We start from the raw sequence: 22,525 nt of genomic DNA on the forward strand, positions 1-22,525 counted from the left end.
GAAATTATGTTTTTCGAGGAAACCCTTTCAGGATTTTTCTTTATGTAATGGACTTATATGGTGCCCCGAGTTTGAACTTCCAAAATGTAGTTTAAATGTGGCTTCAAACGATCCCAAATGCAGTTGTAAATGATCCCAGCCAAGAAAGAAGGGTCTTATCTAGCAAAACGGTCGGTTATTTTCATAAAAATAATACAATTTATATACTTTTTAATCTCAAACTCTGTGTATTCTGGCTCAAGACAGTTAGGGTATGTCAAAAAACTCTGACCGTATTTTCTCCCTCAACTTCAAAATCGCCCTATATCGCCGTTTTACCTTTTTTGTTAAGGTTGTTTGATCTTCTTTGAATGTTCACTTTGCAAAGACTGGGTTGGTTCTTCTGCAGCGATGTAGGATGATTTTGAAATGATTTTTGAAGTTGAGGGAGAAAATACGGTCGGACTTTTTCGACATACCCTCACTGTCTTGAGCCAGAATACACAGAGTTCTGGGAGAGAAAGGCAAGACGAGCGTTTGAGATTAAAAAGTATTTAAATAGTATTTTTTAAAATGAAAATAACCAATCGTTTCGCTAGATAAGACCCTTCTTCCTCGGCTGGGATCATTTACAACCGCATTTGGGATCGTTTGAAGCCGCATTTAAACTGCATTTTGAAAGTTCAAACTTGGGGCACCATATCAGTCCATTACATGAAGAAAAATCCTGAAATGTTTTCCTCAAAAACATAATTTGTTCACGACTGAAGAAGAAAGATATGAACATCTAGGATGACATGGGGGTCAGTACATTATCTGTAAATTGTTGTTCTGGAAGTGGACTTCTCCTTTAAGGATGTGTGTCCCTGCCCTGCTTTTTATTTTTACACGTGATGGAAGCAAGAACATCTGTCCTTTTGTACATTTGAGTTTCTTGCTCAATAACATGCATTTATATTTACATAGAGTATTTGATTACATACTTAAATAGTGTAGAATGGTAATTATATATCGTATTTATTCTACGTTGTTTTTTATTGTACTTCTTTTAAAAAAAAATAATAAACCTTGTTTTTTTACAAGCTTAAATGCAAAAATGCATAAATCAGAATTACAACATTTTTGGTGATTTAAATTACTTGTTTGTTTCAAGGTGTTTTGTATTTATGTATTGTGTGAAAAAAAAATCTTGTAATAAAAAGAGACTCAGTGTTTCATGTATTTCTATCAAAACAACACTGCACAAATACAGCATATTACAATAAGGTTTTATCTATCATATACAGTATACTATATAAACTATATTGTTAGAATTTATTGAAATATATAACAATGCATTATATATATTGTGCTTAGAAACACATGATGCACACTTCAGAAGATGTCCAATTCACTCAAGTTCTGAATTTTCATACGAACCATTCTGTATGTTTGAACCCAGCGGCTGTGGGGTTAAAAAAACAGTACAAAACATTAAGTATTTCCAAAGTGACTAGCACTTGACATAATTCTTTCATTACATTAATACTGTGAATTAAGGCAGTTTCACACTCACCTACACGGTTCACAATCTCTTCACACTCACTGCTTGTGGCAGCCTGCAGGACCACACAACAGAAGCCTGATGCTTTGCCTGCTTGCGGTGTATCTCTGAAACCAATTTCATGGTTAGTACTGAAAACACAAAGCCTGGAAGGAAATGTCTCTGATAAGCAAATGGAATGCAGATAAACCAGTCTGGCATTTATTCAAACTCCATATCAAATGAGTTTTTAGAGAGAGTTTCATATCTGAGAGAAACATTGGGAAAAACATTTCAAGAAAGAAAGCTTAGCACAAAATAGCATGCCATGCATCTATGTCATTTTGATGATTTGAACAGACTTACAGTACACAAAAAGCAAAAATGGTTAAATCAGGTTGGCTTCCAAATCTCCCAACACATGATATCTCAGGGAAGTGATGTTGAAACAGCTCCTGATCAAAAGAGAAAATTTGACTTAAAATTACTCACCTTTAACCAAAGTTATTTGTGTTTAGTATTGAACAACACAAACCTGCTTATTGGACTTGTCTATGCAAGTAAGATGAGTTTCCTTAACATCCAGCAGTACTTCCTATATGACAAAATTAGAAAGCATGCATCAAATATTACATAGGTCTTGAAATAAGCTTACATACATCTCTCTACATAAAACTCACTTGCTCAATTGTAGATATACCTTTCTTGCCTGTCTGCTCTCCAAAACCACAGGAATGGCATGCTGCAGGACTTCTTTACCCCCATACTGAAACAAAAATAGCATTCATATTTAATAATCACACAGTTTAGGATCACACATTGAGTCAAAAATACACATGCATGGATTAAAGTGCAGCAAGAGCACTATAAAGAGAGATGTTTACACAACTACTGTACCATTCCTATGTTTGCTTTTCCTAAGAGGTGCACAGCGTACAGGATCCTGTTAATGAAACACGATCAAACAGTTACAGGCCGAGGCTGCTTATGGCATTTAAGTCTAATACAATTGCAAACACACATGAAATCTTTATTGAGAGCACCTGCCATCTTTCACACACTGCGTCTGCCCTTTCTTCTGACCCGCGGTTCTGTCTTGCTGAGAGGCTGGTTTTGGCCCGAACTGAAGTGAGGGCTTTTCCTGTTTGAGTTGCTGTAAGTGTTTGATCAGCGGCTGATAGATAGACCCATCTTCTCCTCTCCAGCGTATCAAGTGAATGGAAAGGGGCTGACTCTTCAGCTTAGACAGAACCACACCTGCCTTTGGAGGGGAAAAGTGTGTGGCCTGTTAGTCAGATAACAAGCGCTATAGTTTCTGTGTTGTTGATTTTTTTTCACATTTTATCTTCACAGATGCATGGGAAACAGATTTGGTTCATTTTCATTTAATGCCAATTTTAAAAACACAATATACAACTTACATTTTGCTCTGTTCGTCACATAAGTTACTGTATGTCTTCAGAAAACTTGGAATATAGTGCACAAAAAGTATGACTAATTTTAATGCTACTTTAACAATGCTATTGTCAGGAGCTGTGTAGTTTATATAATCATGTACTTTGATAATTATGATAACTGTGGAAAATGGCAGCTCAGATTGTACCTAACATCCTTTTTTGTCTCCCAGACGACAGAAAACAATACGTGGCTGGAACAACATAAGGGTGAGTAAATGATGACTATTCCTAACTATTCCTGACAGGAGCTGTATCATGTGATGAATGAGTCTTAAAATAAGCAAACACAATGGGAACACAGAAGCTTATCATGATTATATAATCAATTCAGGCAAAGCAGATAACAGAGTACATAAATATGCCTGCAGAAGTAATGTAAGATTCATTTATGATGGTATGTTAGGTAACGCAGGACACATTTTATAAGTAAGTTTGTTACTTCTGACCTGCCCATTGCTAGCATTCCTCAGTGATATCCCATTGATTTCATCAATGATGTCACCAGGCTCGGCAAACATATCCACCTGAGCTTGACTACCCTGAAGCAGGTCTAGTACAAACACGCGTCCATCTAAGTACCTTTGAAAAGAACGATTATTAAAATATGGGATATGAATAGAAATACAGATTAGGAATATTTGCTTCTAATTCTAGAAAAACACAATCTTGCAGTGTGGAGTTAAGCATGACTTTTCAACACAGAGAGCAAACAGGTGATCAGAATGTAATAATTTTGTAAAAAAAAAAAAAACTGGCCAGAATTACAAGAACAAATGCAGCATTCAGAATTGAAAAGACATGGCAACATGCTAACCTGAGCACCATCCCCAGCTCCCGACAGGGAACAGCTTCATAGATTTGACACACCTAAAATACAAGCAAGATTTGCAACATGCAATTCAGCATGACATCTTCATGCACATACAGGTAAAGCAAGTACATCAGAGCATTAGGATCATACCGGAAGAAGCCAGCTTTCATCCAGGAAGCTGCAGTTCTAAGATTAAAGACACAAACAAAATGTTTTTCGAGTAAGAAATGAGGAGAACTTAATGAAATGAAGCATATAGCAAATGCAGAGGATAAGTCGTTCATACTGTACCTCAATACTTATTTTAAAGTTCATTTCTGACAGCACCATAGACAGCGAAAGAAACGGTTCTGTTTGGAGACAGTTGAGACATTATTAGTAATTACAAAAGGAAAAATCAGTATATAACTATTAAAGCCTGTTTTCGCCACCAAAAAATAGGTAACTGCGACTTTTTATCTCACAATTCTGACCTTTTTCTCGGAACTTTATTAGATATAAACTCGTAATACTGGGAAAGTAAGTAAGAACTGCAAAATATAAACTTGCAATTCTGAGAAATAAAGTCGCAATTCTGAAAAATAAAGTTGCAATTGCAAGATAAAATCTTGCAACTCATACTTTTTTTCTTGCAAATGCGAGTTTGTTTATAAACTCGCAATTCTGAGAAATAAAGTTGTGATTCTGAAAAATAAAATAAAAGATAGATAAAAAAAGATAAAAACTCGCAATTCAGACTTTTTTTCTCATAAGTGCAAGTTTGTTTATAATAACACAATTCCGAGAAATAAAGTCGCAATTCTGAGAAATAAAGTTAAAATTGCGATATAAAAACTCACAATTCAGACTTTATTTCTCGCAAATGCAAATCTGTTTATAAACTCGCAATTCTGAGATATAAAGTCAGAATTGTGAGATATAAACTCGCAATTACAAGTTTTAAAGTCCACGGGGAAAAATGACCGGTATGATAAAAAACAAACAACAAAATTACTAAAATTAAAACGAAAACCTAAAATATAAAAAATAAAAACTAATTAATAATAAATAATAACAAAAACAATAATAGTATCTCAGTGATACTAAAACACCAAACAAGCTTTTCCTTCATTATCTTGTCCAACTAACACTTTGTAAAAAAGTTTGTAAATAAATGCTTATGTTGACAGCTTGTTGCTTGTTGCACAAAACTAATCTGAAGCATTAAATCATTGTATGCACTTAGGTCAAAAAGGTTATAAAATCAAGAGAAACATAAACTGTTAAGTGTGTCCAATTCAGACTTTTTTTCTCACAATTCTTGCTTTTTTTCTCAGAATTGTGAGACATAAACTCGCAATTGTAAGTTATAAAGTCCGATTTAGAGAGGAAAAAGACTTATATGTTTTCACAATTGTGAGTTTATATCTCACAATTCTGACTTAATAAATCGCAATACTGAAATAAAGTCACAATTGTGAGATATAAACTCAGTTCTCAATTCAATAACTGTTAAGTATCTCGGCCAAGCAAAAAACTCACCAACAAACTCCTCATTTCTCAGAATGGCAACATTAGGGCAATACCACTGTGGAGAAAAGAAATAATGCTGATTGTCTGTAAAAACAATTTTTAATCATCACTTGTGAGTGTCCACTAACCTCAATTACTCTGTTTGTGTGCAGCAGGTGTTTTATTACATTTCCCAGGGTTCTCCTCATCAGCATGAGCCGTATGAAGAAGCGTCCTCGGCCTTGAGAGGTTATGAGTTTGCTGCAGGCTGTTGTCTGCTGCACGGCCAAAGAAACTGAACTCAACCTTCAATAGCAGACAGAACATTCTGATCAGAAAGACCACATTTTCACAATTTCTATAAAGTCCAAAAGCATGAAATTGAAAAGGCATTTGCCATTTTTACCCTTTCTAATATATAACTTTTTTATTGCAATTATCAGCATAACAATTTGTGAATGACAAAAACATTCCTTTTCATTCTTTGTAATATTTTTAAGGTACTTAAGACTAGATTTTAACCTTAACAGTGTGTCATGCTAAAAATGAGAAGCAAAAAAGTGACAAATGACTCACCTCCCACATGTGTCGTGCTGTAGAAGCTGTTCAAAACAATGCCAGTAATCTCTATGTGCCAAACTGAGAACAGGCTCTAAAAACAATAACAATATGCCACATTATTGATATATACAAATATAGTGTAATTTGCATACACTTTAATTTGCTTGTATTTTTTTTCCTGTCAGTCAAAAGTTTGGACACCCACTTATCTTTTATTGTCATATTTTCCTCATCTGAATAATATATATTTATATAATAATTATTTTTACACTTATTTTATTTCCATTTTCATTTAGTTTAACTTAATGTACTAAAATAACTGAAAATGTCTAAAAATTAAATAAAAAATAAAAATTTAGTAACAAAATTACTAAAATTAAAATTAAAATGAATACAAAATTAATTATAAAACAATAATAAATCTTGTCCAACTAACACTTTAGGTTTGTAAATAAATGCTTACATTGATAGTTTATGCTTGTTGCACAAAACTAATTTAAAGCATTAAATCACTGTTTGCATTTAGGTCAAAAAGGTTATAAAATCTTGAGAAACATAAACTATGTTAAGTGCGTCAAAACATCTATTGTATATTGTCAACACAGACATCTTTATCTGTAAACTGCAATAAAAGTTGTCATCCTGTAATGTGTATGGATTTTCCCACAGTGTGTGCCATCTGTTGACAGCTCTTATTTGAGTGTTTGTACTGTGTTTGCTGACAGGTGATGATGTGCAGGTGTACAGGAGAGTGTATGTTGGTGTGTGAAGCTCACGCTGTAGTCCCTTTCGCAGTATAAGTTCCAGGAGCTCACAGCAGGATGCCAGGTGTGGGTTGGAGTCAGTCACAGTGCCATCCAATTTCAAATTCAGAATGCACACTAAGAATAAACAGGGAGGATTATGGTTAATGGTTAGTTTCTGTTTTTAATCACAAGATATAATGTAATGTAGGTGGAATTGACCTTGCTTCATTACCCCAGACCAAAACAGTACACACTGGCATACTTGGTTGCCCTGGAGCTCACCACAGCTGTGTGTGTTTACCCCAGGAATACAGTGGGCCGTTCCTTCTGAGCTGCTTTTTAATAGTCGGTAAATGTGCACATGTATCAGACAGATGTATTTTGCTGTTGCATGATGTCTTGCTTGTTTCTCAGCATCTTACACCATGAGCGTCACATTTATATAAAGGCGTAGTCACACTAGCAAAATTTCAAAGGCAAAAAAGGTCAAGTGTGTAGTAATGCATGGACCACTGCTCACAGAGAAATCACTTTTAAACCAAGAAGCTTTCTATTGGTTAATGCACAAATTTTCTTGAACAACTTTCCCTGTTGAATAAAACAGCGTATGCTGGTTAGGTATGTTTTGAGCTGGCAAACACAGGCCATAGTCAAGTTAGTCGCCATCTTGAATTCATGAGGGATAGCTGTGGGTTTGTTGTGTTTTTATCGGAGAAATAGAAATAGAGGGTTTTCACGACACATCATCAATTGGCCATATTGGCAGCACTGAACGTAAACAATGCCACTGAACCGAACGAAACTCACAAATATAGCTGATTATTTCTGCTGGAAATGGTAAATTATTGTCATGTTTTGCACTGTACTAATCGGTCGGACGGGGCAAAATATTTAGAGTACTATGAGACTGACAAAAGTTATAACAAATCAAGGAGAAGAGTGCAAAACACAGCCTTCCCTAGTGAAAAAAACAGCATATGCTGGTAGGCATGTTTTGATGCTGGAATGCTGGTTTAAGCTGGTTTATGCTGGTCCTTAGCTGGTTTAAGCTGGTCCTTTTCTGGTTTTTGCTGGTCATGTTGCTGGTCAAGGACCAGCTTAAACCAGCATCAAAACCTACCTAACCAGCATCCCAGCATCAAAACATACCTTCCAGCTAGGGCTGTCAGTGATTAATCGCGATTAATCGCATACAAAATAAAAGTTTAAGTCTGCCTAATATATGTGTGTGTACTGTGTGCAATTCTTATGTATATATAAATACACACAAATTAATGTGTATATATATGAGAAATATGTTATTAATATACAAAATGATTTTATTTATATATAATAGAAATTATATAAAAATTATAATAAATACATATGCTTGTAAATATTTCTTAAATATATACAAGAATGTGTTTGTATGTATATATACATAATAATTATACACAGTACACACACATATATTAGGCAAACTCAAACTTTTATTTTGTATGCGATTAATCGCGATTAATTGTTGACAGCCCTGGTGTGTTTTTTTCACCAGGGTTGAGGAACAAAAGATGTTTGTGGTTGGCCAAAATGAACCAGGATTTCTAGGAAAAGAATCTTGACAATATTTATGTTTGTTCTATTAATTTCAGGTCAGGTAGGTGAAGTATTAGGCTAATATCTTTATTAATACTGCTCGTGCGTATCTTTACTACGTATTAACTTCGGTTTGTCAAAACATTGTGCCAATTCCTGCTGACTAAGTCCTTCTCTATATGATTTACCAGCTTCCACACGTTTTTTTCAAGGTTGAGACAGCATAAATTAGCAGAACAACGTATTCAGTAGTACGTTAACCATGCAGTCCATGCTGTTGTTTACATCCCAGTATCACCAATGTGACCCGCACATCCGGGTAACAGACCAAATCGTGTTAATCATTAATTCATTTTTCTTCTTTTTTAATAGAACTACTGTATTATAGTGATTATAGCGACAATGCCACTGAAATTTTGAAACAAAATGAAAAAAAACGTTTTATATTGTTTTTTTTATCAATATTAATGTTCACAGTATAATCTACAATAATGATTTTTGTCATAATAACACTCTATTGTTATAGACAACAGTTTTAAATATTGATTAAATGAAATTTAAGTATTTGACATTAAAGACAACATAGTATGGTTTTGATGATTTGAAAGATGATTATAAAATTGCCCTCACAAATGTAAAAAATATTGCCCCTTAATGGAAAAGTTCGTTTCTGACCCTGGGCTGGAGTCTTTCCAGCAATTTTTCATTTTTGGGTGAACTATTCTTGTAATTTCTGTTCGAATTATAACTGAACCTTTGCCAAGCTGAACAATTCTAAAAAGTTGAGACAGCATAAATTAGCAGAACAACGTATTCTAGTACGTTAACCATGCAATCCATGCTGTTGTTTACATCCGAGTATCGCCAATATGCCCGCGCATCCGGGTAACTGACCAAATCGTGTTAATCATTAATTCAATTTTTTCTTTTTAATGGAACTATTGTATTATAGTGATTATAGGGACAATGCTACTGAAATTTTAAACGACTGTGGTCTCGTGCTAATATAGCCTACTGTTTAAAATCCTCACTTATTAACATAGCAAAAGTATGAATGCTCAACAAACAATAATGTTTTATTATTATTATTATTATTATTAAATAAAATGTTAGTTTAGCATATAAGGTTCACGGGGTTTACAGAAAAAATGCTGATAATATAGCAAATATCTCTACTACATAGAGCAGCAACTACCAGCGTTTCGAGTCAGTTCTTTCCATATTACTAATTCAAAACGGCTTCTCTGAGTGCGCAAAACAAGTATGCTAGCTATCTGTCTACTGACAGGCACTGCTAACAGAGCAGCAAGCAGAAGCTGCCTCAGACTTGGCAGTCTGTCATCTTCAGCTGCGTGACCAGAACAACAACTGATCAGTAAAACACCACACCGAAGATCAGGTACAACCCTTATGTGTAGGATAATATATAGGATATGAAACGTACCTTTAAGTGTTTCGATAAGCGGGTCTTTTGCAGGCATTATTGTCAACGCGCATATTCCGCGACATCCATCCAGTTACACTGAAAACAAATGCTAATAACCTGTCATGAGTGGTTTGTTTTCTCAAGGTTGGTTCATGAGTGAAATGACACCTGTCATAAATGTGCATTAGACAGTCTCTACCGCCCCTTTATGAACCCATATGATGATGGTGATGAAGATGATGGTGGCGCCCTCTTTATTAATTCAATAAATCAACTCGACAAATACTGTACAGTCGCTCCTAGAAGGCTCCAAAACATTATTAAAACTATGAAAGAGCTAGTTTTGAATAGTTTTACCACAAACAAAAATATACAAATAAAGAAATAACAAAAGTTTAGCGTATTGCAGTATATTATACACAAATAAAGCATGTTTTTCATGTTTTTTTACTAATAATATCCACTAGAGTAGGCTATATAGATTAATTTTTCGCATGAACATGCTTCCATCACATATCATGAAGTGTTGTGTTTGGAAATTTTACATTTTTATACATTAATAAAACGCCAAGCTCTACTGTTCACATTATTTTCTTGTTTGGAAGTGATGCACAGTTCTGTTCACAAATAATATTTACCATTATTTATGTGTGCCTGAGGGAAACCGACTATTTAACACAGTGGTATTATATATATATAATGGTCAGTTATCCTCAGAGACAACAGAGCTGAGAATCACTTATGTTGAAGTGTTCTGATTGTTATGAGCTTTCAATTAAATGGTGTTGTCATTGTGCATCAGTGTATGTATAGACACAGCACACCTATAGAAGACTGCATTTCTTATTGATTCACAGCATGAGGGAATTAAAATTCATAAGCCCAGAGTAGCCACTGGTTGTGATAAGTGCTTTTTGAATTACCATTTCAAATGGGAATTACCATTTACTCAATAAGTTTAAAGCTTAAGTCTAGTTACCTTGGTGATCATTTTATGTTGCTGGTGCAGAATAATCACACAGCATGTTGCAGCACATGCAGTAATTATATTTTAAATATTCAGATTTTGTCAATCTGTGAATCTGAGGAAAAGGAACAGTTCACTCAAAAATGAAAATTTGCTAAAATGTACTCACCCTCCAGGCCATCCAAGATGTAGATTAGTTTCAAAACTTCATCAAAACAGATTTGGAAAAATTTAGCATTACATTACTTGCTCACCAATGGATTCTCAGCAGTGAATAGGTGCCGTCAGAATGAGAGTCCAAACAGCTGATAAAAACATTGCAATAATCCATAAGCAATCCACATGATTCCAGTCCATCCATAAATGTCTTGTAAAATGAAAAGCAGCTTGTTTGTAAAAAACAAATCCGTCATTAAGGCGTTTTCATAATCCATAATCAAGTCCATAATCCAACACTTTCTCCAGTGAAGAACTCCATCCCCTGTTGTCCTCTCAAATCAAAATCCTCTGACATAATTGTTTAGAAATGTCAGATATATTTGGTTAGAATGGTTTTAACATATAAACGGTGCTTGATCTGTGCAAATTTCTCTCCCGATTTAGACAAGAAGACTGGTCTTCTTTTCACTGGAGAAAGCAATATTATGGATATAAAGGACTCTTATTTTAGCTGAATGCAAATATTTGCATTAGATTTGTTTTTACAAACATGCAGCATTTCACTTCACTAGACGTTAATTGATGGACTGGAGCAAGGTTGGAAATGAACGAGGGCTTGTGGCAAAAATGCCACCAAATGAACAAAAATGCACCATAAATTCAAGACAAAGGGGCAAAAAATGACCCTGCTTAATTAAACAATATATTACGGCTGTCGCAAGTTAAATGAATGAAAGTGTCCATTTGCAGAATTACATGTAGAATCGCTCACACTACACCAGATTGCTTTCACGCGCTGTTTTGTGCAGCGTTGAACCTTACAACCAATCAAATGCATTTGTGTTGAATTTAGGAATGCATTGGCCAATCAGAGGCGTTTAGAGTAGTCAGTGCACGCTTACGAATTCCCTCATCATGAACAACACAGTGCAGCTATGATGTAAATAATAATAATTTCATAGTTTCAGTGATTATAACAGGAGTTTTTGCATAACTTGTGATAGACTTGGCTAATGTCATGGTCTGACATGTTTTCCTGTGAAGCCAGAATGTGACGTGCCCAAAATGAAACAAAAACATTTTATATTGTTTTCTATATCAATATTAATGTTCACAATATAAAGAGCAATAATCTACAATAATGATTTTTGTCATAATAACATTCTATTGTTATTGACAGTAGTTTTAAATATTGATTAAATTAACTGGGTAAATTTAAGTCTTTGACATTAGAGACAGCATAGTATGGTTTTGATGATTTGAAAGATGATTATAAAATTGCCCTCACAAATGTAAAAAATATTGCCCCTTAATGGAAAGGTTGGTTTCTGACCCTGGACTGGAGTCTTTTAAGCAATTTTTCATTTTTGCGTGAACTATTCTTGTAATTTTTGTTCGAATCATAACTGAACCTTTGCCAAGCTGAACAATTCTAAAAATCCATGTTCTTTCTTTTTCCTCTTTTAATTTAGCACAAAAACTCACACTGACAATTCCTTTAGTGCGATGTCGGGCCTTTGCTTAACAGCAGTTAAAATGTACTTTTCTTGTTGTTGAGAAAGTCTTAGATCCTAATTGGATGTACTTCACTTGAGGCACAGGTCTGCTGGGAGGAAACATCTCTGCTTAAATCTCAGAGCATGCTTTAACTTACAGGTCCTTCCATTAGAACTGATTGGAAACATGAAGTAAAGGACGGCCACTACCTGTTACGTCCCAGTGTGATGTCTGAAATGATAGAGCTTATGAAGGATGCAGCAGGATCTAGACTTCAGCCATGAAAACTGCATGCTGCTTAGGTAAATGCTGATTTTTTGCATTTTCAGCCATGGTGACACTATAATGGAGCATATGTCAAACAGTTCTGGATATATTAATGGCAGAGGTTTCATATTTACAGAGTTAGAGGTTTAGAACCAACCTGGGATATAGATCAATAAAGCACTGGAATAACAAGCTTTCAAGTACAATGCGCAGGCTATCAGTGTGAACGCTGTTTACTTTCACAATGTTCTATTACAAGCCGAAGCTGACAAGAGCCAGCTAGACTAAATCAACAGCTTTCATTAAGCTGGATCTTTTCTTTCCCCTTTCCCCCCTAGAGAGACAATGAGACGCAAGAGGCATTTGGAAAAATTACACGATCACCTCATCTGTACACACTGAGGTGTGAGGTGGGCAGAAGTGACATCGTTACGGAAAGACAACCAGTACCTTGCCTTATCAACATCAGTAAGTCATCTCATGCCCCTGAGGCAAGACAGAGAAGTAGCTTAATTGGTGAACTTTGACTTGACTGTAACACTAGGCTATCACATTGCATTTTCAGCAGAGAGCCATTAAAAATGTGTGGGGGTTGGTAGTCTGAACATCAGACACAAGAACATGCTAGAAAAGGCCAATTCACTGCCACAATGTACCACTGTGCTGGTAACTAGTCAAGGGATTAAACCTGAATTGAGTAAATACTGTATTTCAAATGCAGGTTTTGTTTATACATTATTCTGTTTACCACTGCCAAATTTACATAAATATATTTACACTGCAGTTACAACTATATATTTTAATAGGGGCTGAGGTGAGTCAGAGCCAGCTTAAAGGGATAGTTCACCCAAAAATGAAAAATACTCATCTTTAAAATACTCAAATTTACTCATCTTTAAGCCAGCTTAGATGTATATTATTTCAGACAAATACAATCGGAGTTATGTTAAAAAATGTCCTGGCTCTTTCAAGTTTTATAATGGCAGTGAATGGGTGTTGAGATTTTTAAGTCCAATAAAGTGCATCCATCCATCATAAAAAGTGCTCTACATGGCTGCAAGGGGTAAATAAAGGTCTTCTAAAATGAATCGATGTGTTTGTAAAAGAAAAATATCCATATTTAAAACTTTATGAATTGTAATCTCTAGCTTCCGCTAACTGTTGGATGCACGTACATTAGATAGTCGCGTTCCAGCGGATGTGCGAAAGTGAAAAGAGCAAAACAAAACACTGGTCAAAAATTAGAATTACAAAATGAGTTTTGTGAAGAAAATGTCAGAGGATTTTGATAAAAGCCAAGAGGAGACTTGCTGTAAACAAAACTTGGTTCTCCTGAGATTAGTATATTTTTACTGGAGCTTACGCTACGCCTACATCATCTGTCATCCGCTGGAATGCCACTCTCGTGACTGTGCGTACGACAGTTAGCGAAAGCTAAAGATCACGGTGTATAAAATGGATATTTTTCTTAATCAAACACAAATTCGCTTCAGGAGGCCTTTATTAACCCGCCAGAGCCTTGTGGAGTATTTTTAAAGATGGATGGATGCACTTTATTGGACTTCAAAATCTCAACACCCATTCACCCCATTGTAAAGCTTGAAGGAGCCAGGACATTTTTAATATAACTCAGTTTTTATTAATTTGAAATAAGAAAGTTCAAGGAAGGTTACACTGTAAAAAAAAATCTGTAAAATTTACGGTAAAAAAATGGCAGCTGTGCAAATTAGGTCTTAGGGCTCTGGCAAACAGAAAGACTTTTGTCAGTTCCTCACAGAAAGCTACAGATAAATTTTATGGTGTTTTTCTTGTAGCACAGCTATAAAAATCACCATTTACTTTCATTATTTGGCAAAGAGAAGCTCTAGAGTGAGTAAATGATGACAAAAATGTTTATTTTGGATTGGACTAACTCATCTAAAGGAAGAGATTTCTTTCAGGACACATTCTTTTTATTTATTCCTTTTCTGACAGCCTTGATTTTCCATGTCCGTTTTGTGTCAAAAGCTCAGATCAGTGTTTGGCTCCTGATGAAAAGCTGAACTGTTGACCGGCAATAGGACACATGGGAAGAATAATCATGGAGAGCAGAGGAGAATCATCATCATCATCCTCAGTAGAGAGCCAGAATTGCTTTTGCCACTCCACAGCTGTCTTCTCTGCATACGACAATCAGTTTGACTGCAGAGTGGCTCTTCAAGAAGAACCGTAAGTATTTGGTTCATGGGCACCAAAGTCTCCTGCACAATTACATTGTGCATAAAGAGGCTTTTGACACCCATGAAGGACACTGAAATTAACATTTCTTCTCATAACATTACTAAAAAACAAACTACTTGCCAGAATGGCAACAGCTGGTGCTTTACAGAGAAGAGGTCCTTATAAACAGATGCCCTTATACTCTTTTTAGCATCATGGGAAATATAAAATAACCACAGATCTGGTTAAATAGTGATTGTACAATAAATACTTACGTCAGTCGTTAAATGAGGCTGCAACCCTGGCCTTTTTCCACTGATGGAGCAAATCAGAGCGCACATATTACCCACAAACTCTCTAAGCAACAGCTGAGCTTAAAGCAGCTACACACGGGAACCAGCCAAATGGCACATTCCCAGTGAAGCCAGATGCAGGGAGAACCAAGATAAGTGGAAGTTCTTGTGCGCATCTGTTTCATAGCAGCTTGAGTGATGATTCTATACGTTCTGTTGCTTGGAAATCATCACAAAGACCATCCTGTAATTTTCATTGCGGATTTACTCGTGAACAATTGTTTATTTATTCATTGTGAATTTTTTGTAAGCATTTTTGGCTCAACCCAAGTCAAAATACATTTGGGTTCCACCACCATTACATTGATGAGAGACATTTAAAGCATTATCTTTAAAATCCATAACATGCTTTACAAATCACACAAACCTATAACACAAAAGATGTAGTGCTACAGATATATGTGAGGCAAAGTCAACCATTTTTCTGTTTCGTTGTTGAACAGAAGCAAAAGATTTAGGAAATTAGCTATGTGGGTCAATGATCATTGTTTGTCCTATTTGTTAATTTATTTAAAATAAATACAAAAATGCAGGCATTTATACAGTAATATACACTACCATTCAAAGTTTGGGGTCAGTAACTTTTTTTTAAAGAAAGAGAAAGATAGAACAAACACTGTCCACAAAAATGTTAAGCGGTACAGTTGTTCATACCAGTGTTTCTCAACTAGTGGGTCACGTAGTGTACAGTCAAAGAAACAACAACAAACACTAATTCTAAATGTTTTTCTGATGTGAGAATTTTGTTTCGAAAGACGTGTGTGAAAGCTGTTAACTATAGAAGCCCATTTCCGCCACTGAATAAAAATGAAAAAGTTTATTGTTACAACTTTTTATCTCACAAACTCATAATTTTGAGAAACAAAGTCAGCATTGCGAGATATAAACTCAATCGAAATATAAACTCGCAATTTGTAACTTTTTTCTTAGAATTGTGAGTTTATATTTCGCAATTTTGAATTTTTCCTCAAAATTGTGAGTTTTTATCTCACAATTCTGACTTTTTTTCTCACAATCGTGAGTTTATATCATGCAATTGCAAGTTTATTTTTATATATAAATTAGAGAGTTTATGAGATATAAACTCAATCGAGATATACTCACAATTGTGACTTTTTCTCAGAATCTCGCAATTCCGAGTTTATATCATGCAATTCTGAATAATAAAGTCGCACTCTGAGAAATAAAATCAGAATTGCGAGATATAAACTCAATCGAGATATAAACTCACAATTGTGATTTTTTTCCCCAAAATTATGAGTTTATATCTCGCAATTCTGAGTTTTTTCTTACAATTCTGACTTTATTTCTCACTATTCTGACTTTACATCACGCAATTCAGAGAAATAAAGTCTCAACACTGAGAAATAAAATCAGAATTGTGAGTTTGTTATTTCTTGCAATTTTTTGTTTATATCATGCAGTTCTGAGAAATAAAGTCCAGTTTCTGAGAAATAGTCAGAATTGCGAGATACAAACTCAACGGAAATATAAATCACAATTGTGACTTTTTTTCTCAGAATTGCAGGTTTATATCTTGCAATTTTTACCTTTTTTTGTGACGAGTTTGTATCACACAATTCTGAGAAAAATCGCAATAACCCTTTTTTTATCTTTTATTCAGCAGCAGAAACGAGCTTAACCAGTATTTTGGAGCAAATATATGCCTTTTTGGTTTTTTAGGTTTTGTTTTGTTTTGTTCAAAAACATGAAAAAAAAATCTTACTGACCTGAAACTTTTAGTGTAATCCCAAATTAAGAGCATGTTTTTAATTTATGCATTAAAATTATTTTTAATATTTTGGGATATTAAAATATCTTCAAGAACAAAAAGATTCATTTCTTGAAAAGAAAGTTGTATTCTTTTATTCTGGATATATAGGAATATTTAATATTAAAATATTTGATGTACCAACAAATCCACATGACACAGCTGACATATATTATAAAAAACATGCAAAAAAAATACACACATACACAAACAAACAAGAAAACACGTTTTACAAAACCACATGATCACATGTGCTTTAAGTAGGTTTTTAAAAATTTTCTATACCTGTAGGCAATAGGCCTAAAGGAGCCGAGAACATAAATTCTAAAAGTATGTTCAGACATGATCAAATTGTTATAAATCTTCACTGTGTGAACGTTTGAACCAAACAACTTGCTGCCAGCACTGTCCTCTGATAATTCAATCTGTTCGTACCTCCGGAAAACCCTACCATGATTCACAGTCAGAAAACACATAGCCACCACTGCACAGTGACGAAAGCTGCCAACATTGACAAAACACAGACGCAGGAGATTTTCGTTTTAAACATCAGTCACTGTCCTCACCAAGAACACAAAAGCGCTGCTTCCTCTCTACCTGACAATCTGCACCTATATGATAACTTTTGTTATGTAATCACAGCTCAAATGCTGTTAAAAGCCACTGGAACAGAAGAGTTTTATACTTTGGTGAGCACTGATTTGACAGAGGGTGAGAGTGTAAGTGGATTATGTCACATTAAATGTCATGAAGGCACTCGTCATCATCTTCTTGCTACTTTTGCTCCAGAGGCGACCCCGGTTTGACCCGTCGCTATGATTTGATCCTTCGCAGGAGGCGGCTTCCATCAGGCTCACCGTCTGCGCCGGTTGCACGGTGTGGATCCGGTTTACAACCCGATTACGAAACGCGCAGCCGAACACCTTCTTGAAGCCCTTTCGAAAGTGTTTAGACACCAGGGCGTAGACAATGGGGTTCAAGCAGGAGTTGGTGTACGCCACCAAATGAGAGAGAATGCGGAGGACGTAGGTTGTGTGGTTGAGTGGGAAGTGGCCGAACCACATGCATAAGATGACTAGGTGATGTGGCAGCCAACATAAACAGAAAAGCGCAGCCACGATGATTATCATCTTGGTCACTTTGCGCTTGGCCTTGCGGGACTCCGACATGTCCTGCATGGGGTCCACAGAAGTCCAGAGGTAGCGGATGGTGCGGGCGTACGTGATGCCGAGAATGAGGACTGGGATCAGGTAGCCGAATATAAAGGTGCAAACGTCCATGGCTCTGCGATGATGGGTGTTCCACGCCGGGATGCAAACGGTGGTCCCGTCTAGATCCATCTGCTGGTAGTAGCTGAGATAAGGGCTGGAGAAGAACAGCGATAGAGCCCAAACAAGGCTGATGGAGGTCAGAGCATTACGAGGAGTTCTGGTCTCCCTCGAGCGGAGCGGATAGCGAATGGCGAGATATCTGTAGGGAAAATGCAAACATTTGAAATCATTAAAGCTGGACTAGATGGGTCACGCTGGGAGATCAGCTGAAGCCAGCTATGGCTATGCCCAAACTCGTAAGATCTTCATTCATCTTTGGGGCACAAATTAAGATATTTTTGATGAAATCTGAGACAGCAATGCAACTATCACGTCAGCAGCACCACATGCATGTGTCGTGGTACTCTCGTAAGCATGCATCGAAGAGTTGAATAAAGTTATTTTGTTTTCTTTGTGCACAAAAAGTATTTTCGTAGCTTCATAACATTGACAATGATTTAAATGATCTCTTACTACCTTTCTGGGCCTTGAACTTGGTAGTTGCGTTGCTGCCTATGCAGGGTCAGAAAGCTCTTTGATTTCCTCAAAAATATCTTAATTTGTATTCTGAAGATGAACAAAGGTCTTACAGGTTTGGCATGACACAAGGGTGAGTAATTAATGACAGAATTTTCATTTTTGAGTAAACTATCCCTTTAATGTGGACTGTTTAAATCAAGATGTTTTTCTCTCTCGTTATGTCAAGTAAAACAGTGACTGGATTGACTAGTTGATACTAGCCCGTGGTTGTAACCTACTACATTTTTCACCAATGACGTCAATCAAAAAAGTGTGTTTGTTTATTTGCAAGCAATGTTTCAATGGATAATGTTTAATTATATTATATATATGCCAGGACATTTATTGAGGGCTGTAAAAAACGTCAAATGCACTACATAATTACTAGCTATGGGTTTTGATCTGCGTTGAGAAATAGAATCAGACTCTGAGATATAAAATCAGAATTGTGAGATAGAATTGTGAGTTTATATCTTGCAATTCTGACTTTTTTCTCACAACTCTGACTTTATTTCTCATAATTCTGACTTTATATCACACAACTCTTAGAAAACAAAAAAACATAGAATTGCGAGATATAAACTCAGAATTTTGACTTTTTCTCAGAATTGTGAGTTTATATCTCACAATTCTGACTTTATTTCCTGCAAGTCTGAGTTTAATAACGCAATTCTGAAAAACAAAGTCACCAATCTGAGAAATAAAGTCAAACTTGCCAGATATAAATGGGTTTTCCCGCCAAATTGGGCTATTTTAACAGTGTTGCTGCAGGTTTGAGCGACCCCAATAACGTGATATTTAGCCCCTGGAATGCAAATTTTACCAAGGGAACCCCGCCTAAAACGTGTATTTTACCCACCGGAACGCGATTTTTACCGGCGGACACCCCTCGAAACGTGAGTATTGGGTATCACTTTTGGGGGTTTGTTGTGAAAACCTGGCAACCCTGGTTCTGGTACTGTGAGAATTTTTTTTAAGCGTTTTTGTGACATTATTACTGTTTCTCAAATGTGAATTTTATTGCTTACAATTTTCAGCAATTATCAAAAAGTGCATTTTAGCGAAATAATGTTATAATTGCTCAAATTATTTTTAATGAAATACTCATTTAATTTTTTAAACTGCTAGGGTGAATTCAGGATAGATGAAATGGATAAATGGAACACCTTGCTTTTGGTATGACGAGAAAATATCCCAGTTATTCTGAGTTAAATCCGTATTAATCCCTAAAATTCAAAACTAAACAACTGCAGTTGTTTAATACATTTTTAAATTGGCAAAACAATACCAAAATAAGAAAAAGACAAATACTTGAATTACAGACCGCCAACGCAGCAAACAATATAGTAGCAGCTAAAGTTTCTTTCTGCACTGGTCTCTGATTGAGTTGCTTATTGCTTATGTGATTATTGTGGCTAATAACATCTCAATCAATTATGCGTTTCAACACAACTCACTGAATTGGAAAGAAAAGCGCACAATAGATGATAATTAACACACCTGTCCAAAGACACCGCTGCCAGCGTAAAGATGCTTGCGTACATGGTCAGATAGATGATAAAGTGCACAGCTTTGCACACAAACTGTCCAAATACCCACTCGTCCATAGTGTAGATGGTCGCCTGGAGAGGCACGCAGAAGACGATGAAGCAGAGGTCCGCCAGCCCGAGGTTTAGGATGAACAGGTTGGTGCTTTTTGTGTTCATCTGGCCGTTGCGAATGAGGACCGCGAGCACAAGACAGTTCCCCACGGTGCCGACTAAAAAAATCATCGAGAATATGAGAGAAATGATGACCGACTCAACTTTCCAGTTGGAGGAGAAGTGGATCTGCTGAGATGCGTTCATCTTTCTGACCACTGAAACGTCTTAAATGCTTCAACGCTGCAGAGACTCCATATGGAAGGATGAAGAACTTCTACATCGTAATTTTGTTTTTGCGCAAAGTCCTACAAATATACGCAAGCACAACGAGAAAAGAAAAGCATCTTCTGTCTGTTCGGTGATGGTTTTTCACGCAGGTACAGATAGTGGAGGTGTTGAACATCTGATGATCACTCCCATCACCAGCCTCCTCCCCTTATACTCAACTATTCAATAAAAACTTTTCTTAAAATATAATGCAAAACGTTATATGGCGTTTTAAACATTTTGGCTGTTTCATTAATAATTGTTAGCGTTTACTATTAAAGTTTATATTTAAACGGGCTGTTTAATTGGTTCCATTGTCAAAATGTTTTCCATGAACTGCACTTAAATTTTCACACATCTGTTTAGTGTTTAAATTTTTTGAAAATGAACAACAGATGCTAGATTCAAGGTTTTATCATAAAGAGTTTGGGTGCAAATGTAACAATGGTTATGATGAAGATGACTCTAGGCTGATAAATATATGTAAATATATGCTGTTTTTGCTGGATTGAGAAATACTCTTTAAGTCTTTCTACCTGAAATGGTATAAAACTGGTATAAAATTCAGTATTATGATGTTCCAATTTAAAACTGGTTTCCAGTAGCTTTATAATGAGCGTTCACATTCATGACCACTCACAGTCATAATTTATCTACTGTACATTCCAGACCAGATATCATGCTGCTTTACAAATCCTCAATTCACCCCCATCGGCTCTCTCAGGTACCTGCAACACATCACATGTCACTTAACACTGCTGATATCTAGTTCATGTAAACTATAGGATATAGTTATGTTATATGTGTTATGTGTACCAATACCAAGGTTTTACCTTTTGGGGCCAAGCATGTTTTTAGGATGATTGGAATGCTGTTTTGACCTATCAGCATCAAGGAACTAGAACAATATGTTATAATTGAAAAATAAGGTAAACCAAGCTATTGTGAATATAATCCCTGGTGAAAAAACCAGCATATGCTGGTAGGTATGTTTTGATGCTGGAATGCTGGTTAGGTAGGTTTTGATGCTGGTTTAAGCTGGTCCTTTGCTGGTTTTTGCTGGTCATGTTGCTGGTCAAGGACCAGCGTGAACCAGCAAAGGACCAGCTTAAACCAGCATCAAAACATACCTACCAGCATATGCTGTTTTTTTTCACCAGGGATGTGGAACATTTACAACCATTTCAGTCATGACTATATTCATATTTCAACACTCGTTAAGCACTTTACTGCTTAAATACAATGGTTGTTACATACTAAAAATATTAAGAACATGAAATTTCATTAAAAAATAATTTTAGGTAAATTCAGTAGGTAGAGTTTTCTTATACAAAATGTATAATGGAAACCTAAGGTAATATAGTGCATAATGGTGTACTTTAGCTAGTAAGTGTTTTGTGTTATAGCTCTTATGTTTTTAGCATTACTGTGTCTTATGTATCCACCTTATTTTTCGACGCGAAAGTAAGGCGTTTTCCGTGAATGTGTGAAACTTCCGGTTCATTATCAGCTGTAGGCAATTACGCGAAGAATAACAAAGTGCAGTAAACGGTAAAACCGTTTGCACTATGAACCAATGTGTTCATAATTAAGATAATGCATTAAAATAAAATGGTAAGACGCACCAGTTTGCGATATGAAGCAGCAAAACGAGTTGTTATGGATTTGAATGAGACCGGAAGCCAGATCCATCAAATTTACAAACGGCCGCGCCCATTCTTATGGTAAAAAAAGGAGGATAACAATATAAAGTGATATACTAATGTAGTATAAAGTGTCAAAGATATGTTGCTTTTGTAATCATCGATATACTTTTATAATTATAGCCTATAATATTTAGCATTAAACAAAGAAAAATTCTTAAATATTCCATTCTGTTCTACTTTGTTCTCTGGTTGCCCTCTAGAGGTAAATGAAGGTATTTTTTTCTGACAAGAAAGTTCATGGAGTACAACTCCTGTAAAACCGTGAGTGGATCACGTCAGATATACTGTGTGCGTACCTTACA

At 35.7% G+C, this 22,525-nt stretch overlaps 2 protein-coding genes and 1 long non-coding RNA gene across 5 annotated transcripts; 1 reads left to right on the plus strand and 2 right to left on the minus strand.

The window, feature by feature from the left end:
* Positions 1 to 1,143: 1,143 nt before the first annotated feature.
* On the minus strand, positions 1,144 to 9,861 carry si:ch211-250n8.1 (uncharacterized). 3 transcript variants are annotated; one of them, XM_051124187.1, is made up of 17 exons: positions 9,584 to 9,860; positions 6,787 to 7,026; positions 6,598 to 6,702; positions 5,837 to 5,912; positions 5,410 to 5,566; positions 5,291 to 5,336; positions 4,061 to 4,119; positions 3,920 to 3,955; positions 3,773 to 3,825; positions 3,405 to 3,537; positions 2,545 to 2,762; positions 2,399 to 2,444; positions 2,202 to 2,267; positions 2,037 to 2,096; positions 1,868 to 1,956; positions 1,535 to 1,629; positions 1,144 to 1,423 (listed from the first exon to the last, which is right to left on the minus strand). In XM_051124187.1, the coding sequence occupies exons 2-17, from the start codon at positions 6,794 to 6,796 to the stop codon at positions 1,389 to 1,391; spliced, it is 1,284 nt and encodes a 427-aa protein (XP_050980144.1). In that variant the 5' UTR covers positions 6,797 to 7,026; positions 9,584 to 9,860; the 3' UTR covers positions 1,144 to 1,388. The 3 variants fall into 3 exon arrangements, 2 of the variants coding, with proteins under 2 accessions (XP_050980144.1, XP_050980143.1); XM_051124186.1 differs by lacking the exon at positions 6,787 to 7,026 and having other exon boundaries at positions 1,145 to 1,423; positions 9,584 to 9,859; XR_007828832.1 differs by lacking the exons at positions 1,144 to 1,423; positions 6,787 to 7,026 and having other exon boundaries at positions 1,594 to 1,629; positions 2,182 to 2,267; positions 9,584 to 9,861.
* LOC127174020 (uncharacterized) lies at positions 9,063 to 17,794 on the plus strand. Its single transcript, XR_007828836.1, has 5 exons — positions 9,063 to 9,538; positions 12,348 to 12,490; positions 12,794 to 12,923; positions 14,463 to 14,663; positions 17,613 to 17,794. It is a non-coding gene; the product is annotated as an uncharacterized LOC127174020 (long non-coding RNA).
* Positions 16,951 to 20,715, minus strand: LOC127174014 (galanin receptor 2a). The gene is made up of 2 exons (XM_051124199.1): positions 20,108 to 20,715; positions 16,951 to 18,248 (listed from the first exon to the last, which is right to left on the minus strand). Exons 1-2 carry the CDS (start codon positions 20,452 to 20,454, stop codon positions 17,507 to 17,509), a joined length of 1,089 nt encoding a protein of 362 aa, XP_050980156.1. The 5' UTR covers positions 20,455 to 20,715; the 3' UTR covers positions 16,951 to 17,506.
* Positions 20,716 to 22,525: the final 1,810 nt, after the last annotated feature.

Source organism: Labeo rohita, chromosome 12 (genome assembly GCF_022985175.1).
Source record: "Labeo rohita strain BAU-BD-2019 chromosome 12, IGBB_LRoh.1.0, whole genome shotgun sequence".
Taxonomy (NCBI): Eukaryota; Metazoa; Chordata; class Actinopteri; order Cypriniformes; family Cyprinidae; genus Labeo; species Labeo rohita.